Raw genomic sequence first — 21,968 nt, forward strand, 5'->3', positions numbered from 1 at the left:
GTGTTACCAGGGCATGAGGAGCTGACCACCCAGCAAGAACCCATACTGAGGAAGCCAGAGCTGGCCCGTCCTCGGATACAGCTAACCTCCCCAGTGTTACCAGGGCATGAGGAGCTGAACACCCAGCAAGAACCCATACTGAAGAAGCCAGAGCTGGCCCGTCCTCGGATACAGCTAACCTCTCCAGTGTTACCAGGGCATGAGGAGCTGAACACCCAGCAAGAACCCATACTGAGGAAGCCAGAGCTGGCCCGTCTTCGGATACAGCTAACCTCCCCAGTGTTACCAGGGCATGAGGAGCTGACCACCCAGCAAGAACCCATACTGAGAAAGCCAGAGCTGACAATCCGCATACTGTTCTCAGGACTTCAAGTGAATTTGGTAGGTTCTTGTTTTTATGCCCCACAAATATGTGGGGCGATTTAATAGATTTGCCTTTTTCTTTGCATCCGTCCATCTGTGTGTTTTGGTCCAAACTTGTCAAAACTCCAAAACTATTTCACCTAGGGTCAAGACACCTTTGCGGAACGTTATTAAGGTGATAAAATTTTGCACCTGGTGTTGGTGTTTCATTTTCCGCTGCACTTAATAAAACCAGAGTTATGGTTCCTAAGCAAAAATTGGCTCTTTTGGTCTTGTGTCACTCAAAACTCCAACATCATAATATATGACCTTGACCTTGTAAATGGGGTGATAATGTTGTGCACCTGGGGTTTCATTTCCTGCTGCATCTAGTAAAACCAGAGCTTGGCTCTTGAGGTAGCAAAAAATTGTCATTTCTTGACTAGTGTCGCTCAGACTCCAAAACTATTTTACAGAGAGTCCAGAAACCTTTGAAGAATGTTTTTCATGTGATATGGTTGTTGACTTAGTAAAACCAGAGTTACGGCCCTTGAATTTGCAAAAAAATGAATGGTTGAGGGGAATGTTGGGGTGATGAAGTTGTGCAATTGGGGTTTTGTTTCCCTTTGCACCTAATAAAACCAAAGTTATGGCCCTTGGTGGACTTGTTAAACTTGTGTTACAAGATCCTTCAGATTTATGGAGAACTAACAAAAAATGGCCCTTGCTTTTGTGACAAAGGGGCATATGAGAGCATTTGTGTTCTATGGACACATATCTACTTTTAATTAAGATTAAATGATGATTTCATTCAGACATGGTTTACCTCTTTGTCTTGTACAAACCAGAGCTCTTGTTGTTTAAAATACAAACATTGATTAAATTTTGCTTTGTTTTAATTTGTGCCATTACTCAGTGTGTGTATACTTCCTGAAAATGATGTCATCAATGCTATGTAGGAAGGCAACATTTTCCTTGGAATGAAAACTTAAAACAAAGATAACTTTATGTTTACTACAACATTTTAAGTGAAGCAAAGGGTGGTCTACTACGCTTAAAGCCCTGCCTTTGTTTCATTACTGGAGTTTGATAAGGTGATGAGTTTCATCAAACACTTTGACAAACCTGATTCCAAATTAATGTTTTGACAGTGCTCCGTCAGGCAGAAACTGTGTTTTCAGAAATAAACTCTCAATCAAACTCTGGTTAAAAACTTAAGGCCGTGCTCCATAAGCAAAGAAGACTGCGCTTTGTTTCATTAATTGTGAAGAAATAGTAAAGTCATCTTTGTTAAGTCTTTATTCGAGGCAAAATGTTGCCTACAGTTGTAGCATTTATGACGTAATTTAAATTACATTCGGTATACACACACTGTTACTGTTGTCTAGGAAAAATAAAAATGAAATTACTAAGAACATAACAAAGTTTTGCATGTGGACATTATCATGTTACTTTCTCTTCAAAAGGGTTTTTTCAAGCTGTTTGAGAATTGCATATTAGCTGATTCGCCTGAGGAAGCAGACATTCTTGTAGTTCCTGCTTGTAAGTACATAATACGTTTTCTAAACTTTCTCATCATAAGTAAGGCTCATGGTTGTTAGGAAATCTTATATGAGTTCAGTTTAAGAATCAAGTTGTCAATGATTTATGAGAGTTTTAAAAGTCTTTAGTTGTGTACACACATACTGTGGTTTGGTCACACACTGTCCTCATTTGGTTACACACTGTCCCCACTTGTTCACACACTGTCCCCACTTGTTCACACACTGTCCCCAGTTGTATACACAATGTCTCCAATTGTATTGAAATGATTGAATAGTAGATGTTTAAGCAGTCAAACTTTGTACAAGGTAACCTCTTTATGAAAGATGTATGGAAGGCGTTTTTTACTGCACATGAGTATGTAGACCAGACTATGGATCTGTTAATATGTATTACTTCGAACAAATGCATAATGTGAAATAAGATGGTTAGCAAAAATTGAGAAGTATGATTTAGGGTCATCTTGCCAATTTTGTTTGCAGTCAGGTCACACTGACTATATCATATCATTCAATGATTATGTACATTTTGTTAGTAAAATTCTTAATGCTATTTTTAATTATTTCAGCTGAAAATGGTTGTACAGACCAAACAACAATAAAGTTATTTCAATGTCTGGTTGGAAGGAGTAAGACAATTGTAAGCCACCGGTGGATCAAAGAGTCAATAACAGCTGGAAAATTAAAGATTGTGGTAAGAATGAAACCGTGTTAAGATATAAAAAAAAATTATACAATATTTACTTTTCTGATAACTTTAGTCCACAACTGTTTTATATTTGCTTCCTGAGAAAAGGAAGTGAACATGTTTTGAAATGAGGCCTGTTTGAAACACCAATCAAATCATGTTTTCTAATTCATGCGTTTATAGTTTTATATAATTACAGCTATGTCAAAAAAGATATATCAGCTTGGAGTGAAATTCTATTCACCCAGTTTCGTCACACCTTTGCTAATATATCGGTTATTATGCCCCCGATGGTGGGCATATTAAAATTGCAATGTCTGTCCGTCCGTGTGTCCGGCTTTATACCTCGTGTCTGGTTTGTAACTCTCTCTTGTATGGACAGATTTTAAAACAACTTGTCACATGTGTTCGACATACAAAGACGACGTGTCGCGTGCAAGACCTGTGTCCCTACCTCCAAGGTCAAAGTCACACTTAGGTGTTTATTCACAATGGAATTCTGCATATAAGGACATAGAGTATAGTTTGTCATGTCCAGGCTGTTGCTTTCACTTGTATGGTCAAATTTTAAAATGACTTGCCAAATGTGTTCGACATGTCAAGACATCTTCATGCGTGCAATACCCATGTCCCTACCTCTAATTTTCTACTTAAAATTCTCGTTCAAGTTTTGTAAATAACTGCCATTAAGTTGATATCTTATTAACTGATATTTATGTTATGAAGAAACTTTATACAAGACTTGCCAACTTTCACACCTGCTGTGATAATTGAAGAAGACAACTCTTTCTGGAATATGATTTAGATTATGGCCAATTTTTTCTCTTTCAAAATTCGGGATTAAATTTTGAATAAATTACATTAAAATCTGTATCTCAGTTAAGTGATATATTAAGTATAAACATAATATATTTTACAACGATTGTGAAAAAAGATATGATCACATACTTTATTGTTCTTGATTGTTGTGTGAGAGTTCGTTTCCCAGGTCACAAGCTCATTGTTATTGTTATTTGATATGTTATCTATACTTGTTATTCATGTCGGAAAATAGCTCATTGAGCTAATGTTTCTTGTTAACACATACCCGACTTTAAATAAAGATTCTTGTATCTTGCACTTGTAACTTGTTTGTTGGAGAATCGGTAGAAAACCCACTTAACTCACATGAGTCCTGGCTGGGAATCAAACTTTGGTTGCCTTGGTAAGAAGCGTGTGCGCTAACCAGACAACCGATATATTGATATATTCCATTGACCATTGAGAATTACAATATACAATAATTTTCGAGCCTAATAAATCAGCTGGTGTATGACACCTGATAAATTACATCATATATGCTATGTATCATTGTTTAAAGTCTTCATTCGGAGCAAAATGTTGCTTTCTGACGTAGCATTATGACACAATTTATCACATGGTTTACACACATTAAAAACACTATTGAGTATTTAGTGCAAATAATTGCCCTTTGTTCATTGGCTAAGAAATTCTGGTTATGATTTTCAAAACATGTATCTTATTACTAGTAACTGCTAGCAACTAACACCTACTTAAATAATCAGATGATCTAGATTATTTTTTTGCATTTAATGCAAATTATAGCCTTTTGATGTTTAACCCTTAATTTCTGGTTTTACATACTTGATTGAAATTTAAATTGACATAAAGACTTTGCAATAATTAAACTCAGAAAAAGTTGTGCGAGCTTTCTTCTTGAAAGCTCTCCTTTTTTTCTATTTTCCATGTTTTTAAAAACAATTCCAGGACAAATATACTGTGAACAGTGCACTGGATTATGGCGAATGGACAAACAAAGAGAGTTATCAACCGTTCGAGTTCAAAATCCAGGGAAATGATTGGGTTGATGTAAAAGAAGGTTTGTAGGTGTTTCCATCAACATCTTTATAATTATAATAGAAATACTATACTATAAATTGACAATCCTTGCTTATGCGCTTCCTGCGTGTGTCATTTTTGTAGAGCCCACTTATGATGAGCTTGACATAGCTGTCACAGTGGTAGTCCAGCATATAAAAGCCGAATTTCAACTTAACCATGCAATCCATATATATAAAATGTTATTGCATTTTTCTGTAAGTTTGACCTTATAGTTAACGAATCCGAGTGATGCCACGCTGGCATCTTTGGGCATCTCGCTTAAACAAGATGGCTGCTGAAAAATGAAAAAAACAACACATGCTACATGCTAGCAATAATATACCTGCAAGTTTAAACAGATGACTATGTCATGAACGCATTTATACGTTACAATGTCTACTCAACTCATTTACATTTTCTTTTCTTTTTCTTTTTTATTATTGTGTTTAAAATATAAAACTGTATCCGAACGACAGAACTTAACTGCATAATTTGATAATGATAAATTAGCAACCCACAAAATGCACAGTTACAAAAAAATGTAACATACCTTACCACGTCTACTTAATTTTAGTTCTTTTTGACGACTGATCAGCTTCGTTACGAAAATGTGAAACCATAACATGAAGATATGCCAATGCCAATGTTATCACTCCTGTGATGGCTTTAGTTTTGGTTTGCTCACATTTTAAGCTCTACTATTCAAAGAATAGGTGGGCTATACTACTCGCCCCGGCGTCAGCGTCTGGTTAAAGTTTTAGGGCAAGTTGGGATTTTCACTTATTAGTCCAATACCCTACATTCAATTAACTTAATACTTCACACAGTTGTTCAGGGCCATCACATGATAAGGTTAGATAACTCCATATTATTCTTTACACAGATTATGGCCCCTGTTGACTATGAAACTTAGGTTAAAGTTTTAGGGCAAGTTGGAATATTTATTAATAACTTCTATATTCTTTGTTTAATTGACTTAATACATCACACAGTTGTTCAGGACCATCACACAATGAGGTTACATAACTCCATATTATCCTAAATACAAGTTATGGCCCCTGATTGACTTAGGTTAAAGTTTTAGGGCAGGTTAAAGTTTTAGGGCAAGTTGGGATTTTCACTTAAAACTCCAATACCATTCATTCAATTGACTTAATACTTCACACAGATGTTCAGAGCCATCACATAATGAGGTTAGGTAACTTCTTATTATCTTTTATACAAATTATGGCCCCTGATTGACTATGGAACTTAGGTTAAAGTTTTAGGGCAGGTTGGGATATTGTTTAATAACTTCTATACCCTTCATTTAATTGAATTAATACTTCACACAATTGTTCAGGACCATCCATCACTCAATGATGTTACATAACTCCATATCCTTAATACAAGTTATGGCCCCTGATTGACTTAGGTTAATGTTAAGGGCAAGTTGGGATTTTAATATAAAAACATCTATACCGTTAAATGCACTTAAGAAAATTCAAAATTATTTACGACCATCTTACAACAAGAAACATTACTCTGTTTTAAGCCTAAATACAAATTATGGCCCTTGAATTTTTTTTTATTTCTTTTTAATTTCCTTTGAAAGGCATTTTTGTATAATCTTAACCACATTTTCATAATGGTAAATTAAGTTATTTTAATGACTTGCGTCATTGTTTGGGCGGGCTGGTGGGAGGGCAGCATCAAAGTCACCTTATGTATCGAATAATTTTAGTTAGGTTTGACATAAAGAGACCAAACTTAGTATCATTACATCGTTATTGTATTCTAAGTCAAAGTGGCGTAGTCGAGCGCGCTGTCTTACAACGGCTCTTGTTAGACATGCATGGACCTTTGGACACAGTTATAGTTTTAGATAATCGGTGATGTGTTATATGCTTGCAATCTGACAGACACAAGGTATTACCCTGTATATGAATGAATGTATTATAAACATTCTCTTCTCAGTGCATACTGATATTTCTTTCAGATGTTATCCGAAGTCTCTTAAACCAGATGGGTGGTACCGAAGTTCTGTCATTGACTCCGGACACTGTTATAATTTGTGCAGATGAGCAGCTGCACACATCATGTAAGGCCAATGATTTTCACAGCATTTGTCCTTTCTGACTGTCCCTGAGAATTGGTTGTGAAGTTTAAACTTAAATTTGGTTGGATATAGTATCAGCACTTGACTGAAATATTCTAAGTTATAAATTCCATTTCAAAAAGCACTGTTATTGCATTTTTTATACATGGTTCTCAATAAGTTTCGGTTAAACTGTCTCAATTAGTAAAGTAACCGAACAGCTACTACTTATTCTAATTAAAATTAATTTATTTTTTCAGATTTGAACCGGCCGAATTGCCATTTAAACTGTCCATTTTGGCCGGCAGCCGGTTCTTATTGAGAACACTGTGTATATTTATGTAAAAAATACAGAGAATGCCTTAAGTTTTGATTACTAATTAATGATCAGATTTGTTTTACTGCTTTATGAATTATGACCCCACTTCGCAAAGTGGGATCTATAATAAAGGAAACTGGCAAGTCTGTCACATCACACCAGATACATATAATTGACTAACCCTTACTTGTATGAGCCAAAATAGTTCATTGGCAAAGTGGTATGATACAAGTTTTATTTTAATACCATAGCATTTTGTCATCATCATACAACCCTGAGTTTTTAAAGAAATTCACATTGCTCTTATTTACTGAAATATTTGCAAAATGTTTTCAGAGGTATATTTTCAGTCATCCTTCAAGTCCGCTGACCTGAACCTTATTAGATTGTGTCAAAAGAGGGAAAAGCACAGACTATTAACTTATTTATGTTGAAACATTTGTTACTGAATCAGCTTTGAAAACAAACTAAAAATAATTTATTTTCAGGTTGTAAAATTCATGAATTCATCATGGCTAAAACTTGCCCATTTCCAGGAATGGAACATTTATTTAAAACTTCTAGTGTAGCCTAATGTTGAATATGTCCTTGTCTGTTTTAGCCCAGTGTGTTGATAAAAGCTGGATTTTCCACTGTATAGTCGATGGAAGAGTCACCACTCCTTCGGAATGGTCCACAGTGCAGGACAGTGACAATGAATCAGAAATCATAGGCTGCCAAGCATTCACACAACAAAAAAGGATATATGTACAGACATCTGGCTCTCAGGCAGGGAAAAGAACTCAAAAGTTTCAATGCTGTGTGTACTGTGAAGACCTTAATACGAAAATGCCAAGACATCTAGAAACAAGACATCCAAATGAAGTTGAAGTTGCCAAAATTTTGAATATGAAAAAACACTCAAAGGAGAGGAGGAGAGCTTGGATTAAACTGGAGGCAAAAGGGAATTATGAACACAATGTCAAGGTATATGCAAAAGGAACAGGAGTTATTATTCCAAAGTACAGGCCATCTCAGAATAAAGGGAAACTGATGTTTTTACCTTGTGAGTTTTGCCGGGCATTTATTGTCAAAAATGATTTGTGGAAACACCACAAAACCTGTGTTGCAAAGCGAGCCGAAGTAAAAAGTGATGGACCTGTTTGCAATTCTAGGTTACTTATACCAACAGAATGTTCAGAAGATCTTAATAGAAATGTAGTGGTGAAAATGCGTGATGATTTAGTATCATCTGTTGTAAGATCAGATACATTGATTCTTGAGTTTGGACAGAGGAAGTATGAAAAATCAGGTGAACATGAACATATGCATCAACACATTTCTCAAAGAATGAGAGAACTTGCCCGAATCGTTATCGCTGTAAAACAAGTTGATGAGAATGTCCAGAATTTGAGACACTGTTTAAATCCTTTGAAGTGGAGGTATGTTCTGCAAGCAGTAAGGAAAGAGGCAGGATTTAATCCAAAAATCATGTCCTGGGCTCATCAATCATTTGCTCTTAAAGCAGGCTTCAGTCTAAAAAAATGTGCAAAAATTTTGCGCAATCAAGCCAATGAAGTTGCAGACAATGGTGCCAGAGAAAGGGCAAACTGTTTCATCGAGCTTTATGAAGATGAATGGGAGGAAATAATTGCATCGCCAGCTAGAGCGGCACTTTCAACTGTTAAGTACAACTCTATTAAGTTATTGCCTTTAGTTGAGGATGTTGTCAAATTGTCAAAATATTTAAAGGCGGAGATAGACAAAAGTAGTACTCAAGAATCAGATGACTACAACAAGTTGTGCAAGTGCACACTTGCAGATGTTATTCTTTTCAACAGGAAAAGATCTGGTGAAGCCCAGAGGTTAAAAAAAGAAGACTATTTGAAGGCATCATTAAATCCCAAAGTAGATGCTGAAGTTCAAAATAGTTTATCAAAATTTGAGCGCAAGTTGTGTGAAACGCACATGAGGGTGGAAACTAGAGGAAAAAGAACTAGAAAAGTGGCTATCATCTTTACTAAGGCTATGAAAGCGAACATTGATTTACTCCTGAAAATGCATGACAAAATGGGTATTGTGTGCAAGTATGTTTTTGTGCCTCAAACTACAAACCAACCATACAGAGGATGTAGCATACTGAAAGAAATGGCCCTAGAAGCTAACTTGCAACATCCGGAGAGGGTAACTTCAACTAATTTAAGAAAACAACTAGGTACAATGTGTCAGTTGTTAGGATTAACAGAAACAGAACAAGACGTGTTAGCCAAGTTTATGGGTCATGACATCCGTGTCCATAGAGAATTTTACAGACTGCCACAAAGTACGATTGAAATAGCCAAAGTAACTAAAGTGCTGCACTTGCTAAATGCAGGACAATTGTCAGAGGTCCAAGGCAAAGATCTTGATCAAATTGATGTTGAAATAGGTAAGAGACTGTTTTTTTTGTTGATTTGTTTTTTGGGTGGGGGGTCATTGCTGTGTTAAGTATCAGTGGTAGTACTTTGTTAAAGTTTATTAACCATGTCAATTGTTTAGTGGTACATCATTGCTGTTATGTACTTAAATATTTGCAACCATTTTTTACCAATATTGACTAAACTGACAAAAATAATCCATATGTTCTTCAAATATTCTCATTAATTATTATGTCTAATAGCTGTAGCAAAGACATTAAAACAATTGAAAATGATTCTATATCTGTTTCAGTTACCATTTAAATTCCTCACCTGGATTTGTTTAAAAAGAAAAATTGAAATGTAGCCAATCATGATTTGTCTGAGTCTTCAATGGAAGACGTACATAGTCATCAGTGTCTGTTTATTGTTTTTTTCTTAATTGTCTGTTAAACAGCGAATGTGTTTGTTTACAGAACTGGAGGAGGATACCGATGATGAAAGTGACTTAGATGTTGACCAAAAAGACACTGACCACTGTCATAAACAGCAGAAACCACAAAAAGGTAATTAAAGATTAAAATAGTGGGAGTGTGACATCACATTCATTTACATTAGCCGTTCAAAAATTTACTGAAATGGACTTCCGGGGCAACTTGAAAGCTTTTTAACGTTTTCTAGTCAATATGCAATTATTCAACTTGTTTTTAAAATATTAACTGCACAATGATTGAGACTTTGTAAAAGTCATGTTGAAAGGCATTTATTAATCTTCAATTAAAATCTTATTTCAAGATAAACAAAATAATGACTGTAAATTAAAAACTTAATCATGATAGTTCTGCACAAATAAATGCTTTCATTTTCTGGGGTTGCGCGGCCTTGCTCTACCTCACAATTTCAAAATGATACTAAAAATATGGCAAAATAGATGTACTTGAATAATAGATGTACTTGAATGAAAGTTTGCACATTAAACTATATTTTCCAAGGTTTTTTGTGCTATGTATACATCTTTGGAATTTGAAATTCTAGGTTTAGTTGGTATCTACCAAACCTTGGCATTTCTGATAAGGCAGGCTATATCAGTTGTAGTAATTATTTAAGCCTAACTGTTTGCTCATTACAGTGAATAAACGACAAAACACCATGCCGTCAGACACTGATGAAGATGACAGTGACGCAGAATGGCAGCCACCAAAAAAGCAACTATGTAAGTAAAGTTTGCATTGGTAAGAATTAATATGTGTTATGTTGGTTCCCACTGTCCTCATTGTCTGATTTTACTGTCCTCATTTTACAGTGGTATAACTTTGTTTAAATCATTGTAGTAAAAGCAAAAAGTTGTTATTCATTGTTCCATTAAAATAAGTATATTAATTATTTCTGCCTTTATATCACAGATGCTGTGCTTAAACTTATCATTAATTAATGATGCGCGATAATTTTTCCTAAAACAATACAGGTCTTAGAATATGGAAAACTGGGTGGGCAGGCGATCTGATGTTGTTAACAATTTTGTTAAATGTTTTATTTTACATAAAAAAATGAATTATTTTCCATGGAATGGTTATAAAACTTGGTCAGAAGATTTACATGTATCATGCATATTTATGAATATGCATAATTCTGAGTCAAAATTTGGTCACGAGGTCAAATCTTAGGGGATGAAATAGACTGTCATAACAGTTTTGATCAAATGTTTATGAAATTCCGCCAGAAAATGTGTCTGCATGATATCTTGCACGAGTTAAAATAATGTATATGGGTTATATCAGGTCAAAAACTAGAGCACTACCGGTATGTAAGATCATAGGAAATTAATTCACCTTAACATAATATCAATGGATTTGATTAAATATTTATGAAACATGGTCAGAATGTTTGTTTGCATGATATCTTACTTTTGGTCAGGTTATTTCTATGCTTGATATATCTCTTTTGAAAAGAGGGTTTCTTTAGTCAAAATCTAGGTCTGTTGATAAAATCTCAGGAAATAGTTAAAAAGAATCATGCAAGATTTTTATTCCAAGTTTTGAATCCAACATTTTTTTTAATGAAACTTATTCAGAATATTTGTCTGCAAATATTTAGTTCAAAGAAAATCTGATAAATTACAAATACCATTTACTTACTCCTCATAAGCCATTATGAAAAATCTGACTGTAATGCTTGGTTTCACATTAGCCCCTTGTTTAATATGGCTTGGATTCAACAGTTAGTTGGTTATTGTTAATAATGATTTATCTACCTGTAGTTGCTGCTATTGGAAGTGATAGTGAGTAATCTGATAGCGACAATACCCACTTAAAGACGAAAGTGAAATTTGGTAAGAATCCCTCTGTTATAAAACTGTAAACCATGTGCTTTAGTTTTTTTTACTAAATAATATTTATTATATATTGGAAAATAATATATTTAATATCCTTATCACATGTAGAGCTCTGTAAAACCCTCGAAGAGTCATTATAGTTATACCAATTTTAGTTCTGGAGCTTTATATTCATTATGCACATTAATTCATTTATACAATCGCTTCAAAAGCATTTGTGTTTTACATTGTAAAATTGGTTTTATTTCTTTGTTTATTGATTATATTATTAGGTAAAACCCACCCACAAAAGGGAAAGAGAACACCATGGGGTGCTGACGAAAAAGCTGCTGTGAATCAAGCTTTGAGTAAATGTTTCAAACTTCAAATATTGCCTTCAAAACTGCAGTGTGATGAAACCATAAAAAAGAACCCTTGTTTGAAAAACAGATCATGGACAATGGTTAAAGGATACGTAAGAACATCTTTAGAAGCCATTAAGCGTAAAGACAAAAAAATGTGGCCGGTGGAGTGAACTTTTTAGCTCAGAGCCATATTACAAATATGGGGGTTAAAAGTAGAATGTAAAGAGCAATTTAATCACTATGAAAATGTACAGACATAACGGATATATGTCAGATTGGTTTGATATGAAGATTGGTCTCCTTCAGGAATGTATTTTATCCCCGATACTGTTTAATTGCTTTATAAACAACTTGGCTTGTCAACTTAATGCACTAGGACTAGGTATGGTACACGTTTGTTAATATTGATGTAAGATTTTTTGTCTTGGAGAGAGCTCTTTTTTTTAAAAAATCGTCAATTTTTGAACTTAAATATAAAAATCTGTGATCTCATTTTTTGTTAGCAGTCATATATAACTGGTTTCCATGGATTGTCGCAAAAATTGGCTCGTTCCAAGACAAAAAATAAAAAAAGTTGTCAAAACATTCACTCTGTGAGAGTGCAGCTTTAAATGAATCCTTAGATTATAAATTTATGTTTTGGCAGAGTTTGTGTCACAAGCAGGGAGTATAATGCTGGGGCTTTCAATTGCAAAATGCAAGGCAGTGGGGGATTTTTTTATGTATATTCAAAACTGTATGACCCATTGGTATGGCTGCTGATTGCATATGGGGAACAAAACGGTTTTCCTGTATTGATGCTATATTCATAATAAAGCCATGCACTTTTACATGGAAACAGGTAGATATGAAAGATTGAATGTTGTGAGAGAAAATGCCCCTATTGTAGCAGTGCAGTTGAAACTGAATTACATTTCCTTAAATGTCTGTACTATGAGGATATAAGAAATAATCTGTTTGTAAAAACAAATGCTGTTAAAGAAGGTTTCAAATGTTATTAAAGTGATGAAAAAAGGCTTTATTGAGAGAATTGTAAGACATTCTTTTGTTTATATTTTTGAAAAACTTAAAAATTACTTATATTAAAGCTGCACTCTCACAGATTTACCGTTTTTACAAGTTTATTTACTTTTGTCTTGGAAAGAGCAAATTTTTGCGTAAATATCTGAAAACCAATGATAAAAGATTGCTTACAAAAGATCAGATCACAGATTTGCATATTTCCATTCGAAAATAAATATTTTATGGCTTAAACTGTTACTAACGGTTTAAGAAAAATGCACAAAACATTGAAATTTTGAACTTAAATATAAAAATCTGTGATCTTATTTTTTGTCAGCAGTCTTATATCACTGGTTTCCGTGGATTTTCGCAAAAATGGGCTCATTCTAAGACACAAAAAAACGTCAAAACGTTTCATCTGTGAGAGTGCAGCTTTAAATAGATGTTGTTTCGTTTTTTTTCTCTTTTTTTATTATCATTATTATTCAGTTTGTGACTACGGTTTTATGTAACTTTATCAAATAAAATTATGTGTAAGTACTAAATACTGTATATCATTGTACGATCTTAGACAATTGTGCTTAAATTATTCTGCAATGTATCTAAAAGAAATCCATTTTTAACAAGGCTTTCAGCAAAAACAAAATTATACAATGACTAATTGATTTAAAAATATAAATTAAATTGTCCTTGATAGACTGTTAAAAAGGTTGTCAGTTACATGATAGTTTATATATAGATGGTTAATATATAGATATATTTCTTTCCCTGTATATAATCTGTATACACTGTACAGTGAATGATTGATTTATATATGGTTAAATACAGTATAGTCTTTAAAGAATGACCACACCTTTTATGTTGTTGTTGTTTTGTACTATGTTGTTTAATAGTCATTTCTACTAACCTACTGCCGTGTCATGTTTCATGCAAGTTTTTTTGTAAGACATGGAAAGCTTTTCAGATCAGCTCTATAAATGAACAATTGTTGAAAGTAAATTAACCTTAGTAATACTATGACAATCATAACTCCTTATTGTTTCTGACCCAAACATAAGCCTTTATTATAGAGAAATTTTAATGTCTGTTGACCAATCTAATGTTGGTGTCATTTGAGGGCATTTCTTTCCGCTTTATAATATATAACATAAAGTGCTTTACGTACACCATTGACAAACTGATTGCAATGTGTATATATGCGTTCATTGTTTCAACGAACATTGCATGAAAAATGTGTTTTTTGCAATTTTTAAAGCACAAAAAATATGTTGGAAACGTTTTTGGAACCATTTCTATACATTGATATTTCTTTAATTGAGGTTGTCAACATAATATGAATGAGACAGGGCAAGTTTGTGACACGATATGGGATATACAGGGCGCAGTAAACTATTTTTCGAGCTTCCCATCGCGTTACTCAATATTGTTTCCTTTGCCGGTACAATGTATATCCCATATCGGGTCACCTACTAACCCCGTAGCTTATAATGTTTTAAGATACTAAATGAATGATTGTTCTGTTCTTGTTTGTTTCACAATTGTTTTAGCAAAAGTATGCGCTGTCAATAAAAGTTTGAATAATTGTCGTGTATTAATTTTTTATAATTCCATGTTAACAAGGCAGTAATGCTGGGAAATTAGTGAATGGTCAGATCTGCATCAGTCATCAACTCGCTGATAAAATAAAAATACGATATTTTGGAAAAAGAAAACTATTTTCAAAGTATGAAAGACTATATTGCCAGTAATGATACTTCCAATGCCCTCTTCACCACCTTAAGCAGTACTGTGCAGAGCAAGAAAAGACAATAAGTAACTACACTATGAACGAAGTACACCGCGACATGTCATGGCCATCACATAGCATGACATTAGCTGTAGATCACTGATCAGAAAAAGAACAACATACATACACCATAAGTTTATTGCAGTCTCGGTTTTATTGAGACATTATTGGAAGTTATGATATAATATACAACGCTACCAATGCAATATAGAATCTGATGAAGAAGTGCTCTATTTTCAGAGCAAAAGCCATATTCTATAATCCAGAAAAATACCTTGATTCGAAGATCACTATTAAAGGGACTTGTTCATGGTTTTGCACCAAATATAATTTTGCCCTGAAAATCTGAACCCGAAAACACCTATATATAACTCTTTGATACCGAAATTGCAGAAAACCAGCAACACAGTATTAAAAAAAAAACCCAGTTTAGTTGGTATTGAACCCACGCCGGTACAGTTAAGAACAAATAGAAATCCGAGGCATTAACAAGGAACTCGTGCTAAACTCAAGGAAATCAAAACCCTTTAAAATGTATTGAAAACAGTGCTAGTATCACGTGATTATGTCAAACAACCAAGCACGCTACAGCATAATGTTGAATAGCGTTAGTCACGCATTTCTAAATTGTGGACTTCAAAGCCAATACTTGAGCATATATCAACATTTGTTGAGGGGTTCCAGCCGTCAGTATTTGTTACATTTTATTTTATTTCGAAATAAAAAAATCCGTAAAAGTGCATTTAACAAACCATGAACGAGTCCCTTTTAAGTGTGCAAGTTTGAACTTGTGGATGCTCTGACAACACAGAACATGTGTGCCCTTCTAAATAGAAGGGCAATCACTAGCGGATTAAGGGGTGGGGCACACCCATCGCGCTTCCCCCCCCCCCTCAAATCGTCCAAATTTACTTTTTATGTTCATATCGGAGTATAAAAAGTAATTAAATACGCCCAAAATACACCATTTCGGACTAGAATTGATAATATGTTCTTTGGGGGAGGGGGGGGGGGCATTTAAACCATTTACATTTTTGGTCTCAGCTGAGGAAAGTGCGGATCACAAAATATTGTTACCATAAGTTACGCCCCTCTAACATCAATTCCCGGATCCGCCCTGGCGATGATATTGATTAAACATGTTGATTCAAATACTGATGAAACACGACACCGACTTACAACAGGAAAATGGGTTGCCGGTATGATCACTCTCATCCTACTTTTGAAAGGAATATTCCAAATTTTTCTCGGAATTTAAAGTTTCAAAAATAAGGATTGCGGAAGAAAGAGCATTCAACACCAAGTGGTTCCTGTCGTCAACATGTCGGTTTTAAAGAACCACTTTTGTAAAAGTAACACAGTAAAATGATATTAGAATCCCTTCATAATGTATCCTTTGTTCTGTATTGTTACAAAATAAATAGCTTTTAAACAACATTTTTCTTTCGGAATAAGTCTAACAATGTCCTCATATATGTGCTGGCATTTGAATGTACAAGACACGATTTTGAAAAGAAATCTATCAATTGAAAGCACAGCAGTCGTGCGTTTTAGATAAACTGTTCGCAGTAGCTGTACGGAATTCACAGAGAACAATAAATACATGAAATTTACAATAAAGAAAAACATAATTCTAGCAATCTAACGGTTGAATTTATATACCCCCAGTAGTGGAATTAATAAAATACTAAGCAATAAATAACTATATAGTTGTGCGTACTGTCCACAGTTGTTGGTGTGCAAGGTCCCCAGTGTTCCTGTGCGTGGAGTTTTCAATCCCCAAAGACTGGTAGGGCGCTCAGTGCGAATGTGTGTGTAAACTGTAGCTATCTCCAGATGAAAGTTCACGGTTCGAGATGAGTTCAACAAACATAAGTATAAGGACATTGCCATAGAAAATCTACTTCATAGCTCTAGCAAAATTGTCAGTGCAACCAGGCCGGAAAGTGATATTAATAATACTTTCAGTAAGAACGTCCCAAGGTCAAAATGTCCTATGGTCAAAAGTCCCATTTAGTTCAAAACGTCCCCAAGAACGTCCCCACAATTTAATGTTGCATTTAGTACTAATTTTAATAAATAATTGTATATGGAATGGATTATGCATTGAATAACACAGCCTCTAACAACGAGGAGCATTTTATATTTATATCTTAAATTTATCACATAAATATGTTGGGGACGTGTTGACTATGTATATATGTTGATTTTTTTTAAAAAGGAGTAATAATATCCTTACATTTATTTTATAGCATGCATAATAAAAGCAATAAGGAGAAGAGTGTGAGTAAAAGTGACAATAAATGTAATAATGATAATGACACTACTAGAACGTACAAACAGTTCACTATTTCTCCTCCTGCTCCTCACTTCTAAGTATTCTGTCGCCATATTACCGAATCCTTCCACGTGATGATGTTTGCGGCCGTTTAGGCGTCTAACGCACTGAATAACCGTGGTGGTCTTGGTGGATTGAACGGTTGGGATGGTGGCGCTTCCAGTGAAGTGGAAGGCGGTGTCGATGGCACCCAAAGTGAAGTGGAAGGCAGTGTCGGTGGCGCCTCCAGTGGAGTGGAAGGCAGTGTCGGTGGCGTCTCCAGTGGAGTGGAAGGCAGTGTCGGTGGCGTAACTTCAGTGGAGTGGAAGGCAGTGTTGGTAGCGCCTCCAGTGGAGTGGAAGGCAGTGTTGGTGGCGCTTTCAGTGGAGTGGGAGGCAGTGTTGGTGGCGCATCCGGAAGAGTGGAAGGCAGTGTCGGTGGCGCCTCCAGTGGAGTGGAAGGCAGTGTCGGTAGCACCTCCAGTGGAGTGGAAGGCAGTGTTGGTAGCGCCTCCAGTGAAATGGAAGGCAGTGTTGGTAGGGCCTCCATTGAAGTGGAAGGCGGTGTCGGTGGTACCCCCAGTGGAGTCGAAGGCAGTGTTGGTAGCGCCTTCAGTGGAGTGGAAGGCAGTGTCGGTGGCACCTCCAGTGGAGTGGAAGGCAGTGTCGGTGGCGCCTCTAGTGGAGTGGAAGGCAGTGTTGGTAGCGCCTCCAGTGGAGTGGAAGGCAGTGTTGGTAGCGCCTCCAGCGAAGTGGAAGGCAGTGTTGGTAGGGCCTCCATTGAAGTGGAAGGCGGTTTCGGTGGCACCCCACTGGAGTGGAAGGCAGTGTTGGTAGCGCCTCCAGTGGAGTGGAAGGCAGTGTCGGTGGCGCCTCTAGTGGAGTGAAAGGCAGTGATGGTGGCGCTAGTGGAATGGAAGGCAATGATGATGGCGCCTCCAGTGGAGTGGAAGGCGGTGATGTTGGCTCCTCCTTCCGGGGTAGCATTGTAACGAGGCATAACAGCAGCGCCGCATAAACGAAATCGACCACGTTTATGCGGTGATTTTCAACGCATAACAGGACTTTCTTATGTCGCAAAAAGGCACACTTTCGCCGCATAAATATACATTGGCCAAGTATATTGTATATAATAAAATATATGAATATTGCCAGTAATGATACTTCCAATGCCCTCTTCACCAACTTAAGCAGTGCTGTGCAGAGCAAGAAAAGACAATAAGTAACTACACTATGAACGAAGTACACCACGACATGTCATGGCCATCACATAACATTACATTAGCTGTAGATCAGAAAACAACAACAACATACTTGTACATGTATGCCCTTATAAATAGAAGGGACAATGATATTTTTGTGGAAGACAATCAGGTACGGACTATTTTGTAAAAAAGTACTGTTCTTTAAAGAATATTCAATACACCAGAACCCAGTTAGCAGTTCACGATCTTAAAACATCTGTAATAATCGATCTGCGGTATTTCTTTCTGACTGTTTTTATGAGCTGTACTAGCCAAAGGCCTGAAGAGCTGATGCGACGGCGCGGTGTACGCCCGTCCGTCCATCCGCTTGTCCGTAAACAATTGCTAGTGAACGCAGTAAAGTCTTTAGGACAGCAAGTATGCTACCTCAAACATTGAGCCGCTTCTTCGTAAAAAAACAGTAGAAATGATATAGACAGAGCGAGTATATTGACCCTTACTAAACATTGTTTACAGGCACACATTTTTTTGAATGACACTGTGGATGCTATGAAGAGCCTTTGTTGCATCTCGAGCATAACATATCACTCCTTAAGGTTTTGATGCTTTTTACTCTTTGAAAATACCATTTTTGACAATCTAGTGTAGTCCTGGATATGGACCTACCATGTACAATGCCTATTCCAAGCTTGTAATGCATGTATTTAAATATATTAAATACTAGTGCGTAATGTCCTCAGTTGTAGGTGTGCGTCGTCCCCAATGTGCGTGTGTGTGTGGAGTCCCCAGTTGAAGTCCTCAATGACTGGTTGGGTCCTCAGTGCGAAATAGTGTGTGGATTGTACCCATTGTCAGGTGAAATGTCAAGTTCCGAAATAAGCGGAATTTCAACTAAAAAAGTATCAATACATACTAATGTAACCACAAAGATACTCCAGAAGAAGTTTCACGCTTGTAGAACAACGGTAAAGTCATGTCCTCAGTTGGAGGTCTACATCATGCGTCCTCAATGTACGCCTCTTGCAAGTATGGGTGTGTGTGTGCGCGCGTGTGTGTGAGTGTGTGTTTACGTGCGTGCGTGTGCATGTGCGTGCGTGCGTTCGTACGTGCGTGCGTGCGTGTGAGTTAGAAATTATTTTTCATTACAACATAGAGATGTTTTAACATATATATATGTTTTGATATATTATGTAAATATGATTTATGTTGAAAATAAATGAGAAAAAAAAAAAAATCTTGATAAACATACCTATTTTTATATATATATATATAGTATGTATTCACTATGCTGTTTGTGGAGTTTGTGGAGTTTTGTGCTGTTCTTTGTTTGTGATTTTGTGTTCTATGACTTTGGCGTTTGCCCAGTGCCACTAAACCGGGTTTATGTTTAAACTTTTTTCTACTGAGCTTGTTTCTGTAGCTTTTTCCATAAATATATTTAAAGAAACTTAACGTGATAGGCATGTGTCAGGTAGTCTATACCTCAACTATGACCTTGTTCATAGACACAATAATTAAGGCCTAACGGATACTCAGGTACACGTCATGTTTTTTTATAGGGAGGGCTCAGCAAGAACGAGGCTTCATCACACATGGTAAGTGAATGCAAGTGTTCGTTAACCAATGGAACTCGATTTTCATTTACATGTTTCTGCGACACAGCACAATTCAATGACGTACGAAGTACATTTAGGCAAACAGTTCAAAAGCGGTTGATATAATACTCGATAGTTTAATCAGTTACTGGATTACTTTTCACAAGGGAGAGGACTAAACTCACTCCGATTTGTTTTCAATTTAATTGAATATATAAACTTTTATAAAATTACAACTTATTCGGTCAATTCGTTCTATAGAATATAACCAAGACCAATAGTTGTATGGATACTATGCATCTTAAAATAGTCCTATAATGGTACTTATTCATATCATGTAATCCGATCAGCGACAACAATCATATTAAAATCAAAATTTAATACCACTCCTGAACAATATGATTTAATCTAATTGATATTTTAATTTCACCCTTTCTGCAAGAATATGTACAATCAAACACATGAAATGGTATCCTAATGTTGCTAATGTCAAGACAAAAACATATTTTCCATGTTCAGCATAACTGCGCATTGTCAGTGCTTAGAGGAGTGGCATGGGAATAACTGAAGATGTGTTCAGATACGGCCGGATATGTAGGTTTAGCTTGTCACAGAAGCTATGCTAATACCTATGAAAACAATATAATGGCCAGACTTGAGTACGATGAGTAACATGTGGATTTATTTTACCTTGTTCAGTTACGACAATATATATGCATTTTGAGTTGCTTGTAAATTTCTTATGCAATTTTTAGTTATGGCCATATAGGCAGTATAATGAGTTGCATGTGAATTTCTTATGCAGTTTTCAGTTATGGTCATATAAGCGGTATGATGAGTTGCATGTGGCATTTCAAGTTATGCCATGCAGTAAAATGGATTTCGTGGGAATGTCAGATATTTAAGTTCTGCCAATGACAAAGATGTTATCGCAGAAGCTATGATAATAAAATTCTTGATATAATTGCCAGATATCACTATTATAACTATTAAATTGTTTTGAGTAGTGGTCGGATATGTGTATGTACATACCGACAGCAACTCTAGTACGATATTAGCTATGACAGTAATTCGAAATATAAACGTAATCCTAACAGCTTAAATTTGAGCAACGCTTTATTATTCTTGCAAAAATCAACGACAAAGGCTATATCTATTAACACTATTAGCTATAAAAGTATGGATATGTTTTGATATCATATTACCAATTGAGAACCTTGAGCGTTCCTACACGTCAGAGCGGTTTTGTGAGGTCCAATACATTAAATTGATAATGAGGCTGACATGTTTACACTGCTGATATTGTACTGTTTTTGCGAGGTTTTTCTTTATTTTGTGTTAGCGTTAATTATCGTATTAGAATGGTAACCATTGGTGTTTCCACACGACCTTTACTGGGTTCTTAGTACCGTGTGGATAAAACACGAGCGTATGCAAACAGCCATTGAATAAATTATGCGCGACGTAGACACAACAGTTAAACAGATCTGATTCAAATCTATTGACATATGCATCTTCATAAGAAGTATGAGTTACAGAGCAAGACCAATCTTGATTTCAACGACTTTTAATATACTTGGTAGTTGTTGGTAACATTTGCGTCCTCATCTGAAATTTCAGTCACTTGGCAGGGCTAATATTGAGTTCAATAGTTTATTATAGGACCTTAAGTTGTTGATACATATTAGATGGTTATTGATCAAAGGAAATGTCAGGTATGAGATTAAATGCCATGATAAAACCCCCAAAGTACATATGACATCATACTGTTTAATTACACAGTAAACCCAAAAATCATATGATATTTAACTGTTTACTTACATATTACCTAACGGTATTGATCTGCTTGCATAGATAATACCTTCCGAAGGCATATTAAATTGAACCTATTGCTAAAATGATAACTCCCACGTCAATTAGGTATTGAACAGCTTTATAATATAGTACCTGGCTAATATAGTACCTCACATGTGTACTTGCTATTGAAGTGCTTGAAAATATATTCCTCCGAAATTCACTGTTAGGCTACACTAGCCCCCAAGTTCATGAATAACACAACTAGGAGAGTTCCTCCTTTAAATCATTTGATTATGAAATTCTTGCTTGAACTGTATATTCCATATCAAATGATATTAATTTGAATTTGAACTGCTTTCTAAATCCTT

The 21,968-nt window shown here is 35.6% G+C and overlaps 2 protein-coding genes across 2 annotated transcripts; one reads left to right on the forward strand and one right to left on the reverse strand.

Annotated features, from left to right (window-relative positions):
- Window positions 1-8,627: 8,627 nt before the first annotated feature.
- On the forward strand, window positions 8,628-12,399 carry LOC128240552 (uncharacterized). The gene is made up of 5 exons (XM_052957227.1): window positions 8,628-9,255; window positions 9,700-9,789; window positions 10,353-10,436; window positions 11,481-11,552; window positions 11,828-12,399. The coding sequence occupies exons 1-4, from the start codon at window positions 8,796-8,798 to the stop codon at window positions 11,507-11,509; spliced, it is 663 nt and encodes a 220-aa protein (XP_052813187.1). The 5' UTR covers window positions 8,628-8,795; the 3' UTR covers window positions 11,510-11,552; window positions 11,828-12,399.
- Window positions 12,400-17,124: 4,725 nt separating this feature from the next.
- LOC128241168 (uncharacterized) lies at window positions 17,125-18,003 on the reverse strand. The gene has a single exon (XM_052958133.1). The coding sequence runs from the start codon at window positions 18,001-18,003 to the stop codon at window positions 17,125-17,127; it is 879 nt and encodes a 292-aa protein (XP_052814093.1).
- Between the last annotated feature and the right edge of the window lie 3,965 nt (window positions 18,004-21,968).

This window comes from Mya arenaria, chromosome 7 (genome assembly GCF_026914265.1).
Source record: "Mya arenaria isolate MELC-2E11 chromosome 7, ASM2691426v1".
Classification (NCBI taxonomy): domain Eukaryota; kingdom Metazoa; phylum Mollusca; class Bivalvia; order Myida; family Myidae; genus Mya; species Mya arenaria.